The sequence below is a fragment of the Microtus ochrogaster genome, unplaced genomic scaffold (genome assembly GCF_000317375.1).
Source record: "Microtus ochrogaster isolate Prairie Vole_2 unplaced genomic scaffold, MicOch1.0 UNK41, whole genome shotgun sequence".
Lineage (NCBI taxonomy): Eukaryota > Metazoa > Chordata > Mammalia > Rodentia > Cricetidae > Microtus > Microtus ochrogaster.
The window spans coordinates 146847-148671 of NW_004949139.1; the positions used below are offsets into that span (position 1 = coordinate 146847).

A 1825-nucleotide genomic window follows, 5' to 3' on the forward strand; every position below is an offset into this window, starting at 1 on the left:
CCACAGATAATCATCACCTGCACCAGTATCTTAAGGTGCTTTCTCCTTCTACAGATAATCATCACCTGTACCAGTATCTTAAGGTGCTTTCTCCTGACAGCTTTTGAGTTTCTGGCCTTGCTTAAATTCCTTTGCTATGTTTTGAGTTGATTTTGTGCAGGGTGAGAGATATGGATCTAGTCTCAATCTTATGCATGTGGATGACCAGTTTTCCCAGCATGACTTGTTGGAGAGGCTGTCCTCATTGCAGGGTTTGGTTTCTGGCATCTTTGTTGAGAATTAGCTGGTTATAGACATGCGCTTTGTTGCTCTGTTCCACTGGTCTATGCGCTATTTTATGCCAAAACTATACTGTGTCACTGTGGTCATGTGCTATGGATTTGTTTTTATGTCTTGGAATCTTGTACTGTAGAATGTCTCTAGCTTTGTTCTTTGCGCTTAGCTTCTTTTGGATCTTTTGTGCTTTCGTACTTATTTCAGACATACCTTTTTAATATTGCAAAGAACATCATTGGTATTTTATAAAGCTTGTACCAATAAAGAATCTGCTTTAGTCCTTAGGTACCCATCTGTCTTTGGATACCTTCCTTTATGAATCTCAAATATATCCAGCATCACTGGATATTTTACTAATTATAGTTGTTTCTGTCCCTCATATAAGGCAGTAACTGTCAACCTGAGTCAGAAGATCCTTTCAAGATGGTGATAACTGTGGGTTGTGACACTGCCCTAATGTGGAAAGCGCTCAGAAATGATGGTTACAGCGATGGTTTATTTTCTTCTGTTTTTGTTTGTTTGAGAGTATCTCTGTTTCCTGTCCACTGATACCTCCTTTTTCCATCTAAATGGATATTTATCTACTCTTGGCATTCTCCACTATTCTCTCATACATAGACATTCTAATAATTTTCTGTGGATTTTGGCTGCTAGTCACTAAGATTGAAGACTATGAATAAGAAGGTTCCCTCTTTTTTATATTCTTCTTCTCGGCACCACGATTCAAGAGCTATAATCAGAAGCTCATCATCACAGAACATGAGGGTACAAAAAGAGCTGTGTTTCCTAGGATGGTCCTGATAGCGCATGCTCTGATCTCAAACTCTACATGTTATATGGGAAGGATTGGTATACACAGAGAGGAAAAGTGCAAAGAAAGAAGTATTAATTTATCTATATCTTACAGTACACTGGTGGACACAGTTGAGTATACTGGTTTAAATCCACTTGAGACTGTGCTAAAGAATAAAAAAAAATTCAAATGAGTTTGAATTTATTACAATTTAATGATTATAATTATAATTTAATTTATAAACTTTTTGAACCTTAAGATTTTTCACATATAGGGTTGGTGCTGTAGTCCAATGGGAAATGCACCTGCCTAAATATGTACAAAGGTCCTAGCAATGTAACAAAACAAAACCTCTCATGTAAACCCACTGTTTATAATAAACATATCATATTCCTTTAATGATGCTTTATATTTTAATAAATACTTTAGTCTTGTTTAAAAAGAGAAGTTGGATGTTGTGGTATACCACTATAATTCCAGTTTTTGAGAAGCTAAGGCAAGAATTTCAGAAGTTTAAAGTCAGCCTGGGCTACATAGCAAAACATCTCAGAAAAAAAAAACAGCAAAGAAAACAAAAAGAAAAAAGTAAGTAATGTCTTTGCTACTAAAGCTGAACCAATGTGTGAAAATTATGATATAAATTACTTCAAATCCAATTCCATGCATAGAAGCTGATGCAGCTTATCACATATGATATCTGTTCCTAAGTTATGATATAAATTACTTCAAATCTAATTCTGTGCATAGAAGCTGATG

At 35.3% G+C, this 1825-nt stretch overlaps 1 protein-coding gene across 1 annotated transcript in view; it reads right to left on the reverse strand.

Annotated features, from left to right (window-relative positions):
* Window positions 1-1825, reverse strand: part of LOC101985499 (phosphatidylinositol 3,4,5-trisphosphate 3-phosphatase TPTE2-like) — a gene marked incomplete at its 3' end in the record, with an annotated part of 99014 nt that overhangs the window by 61376 nt on the left and 35813 nt on the right. Inside the window, exon 11 of the mRNA XM_013354337.1 lies at window positions 1182-1235. Within this exon, the coding sequence (XP_013209791.1) occupies window positions 1182-1235 (54 nt within the window). The remainder of the gene's footprint in view (window positions 1-1181; window positions 1236-1825) is intronic.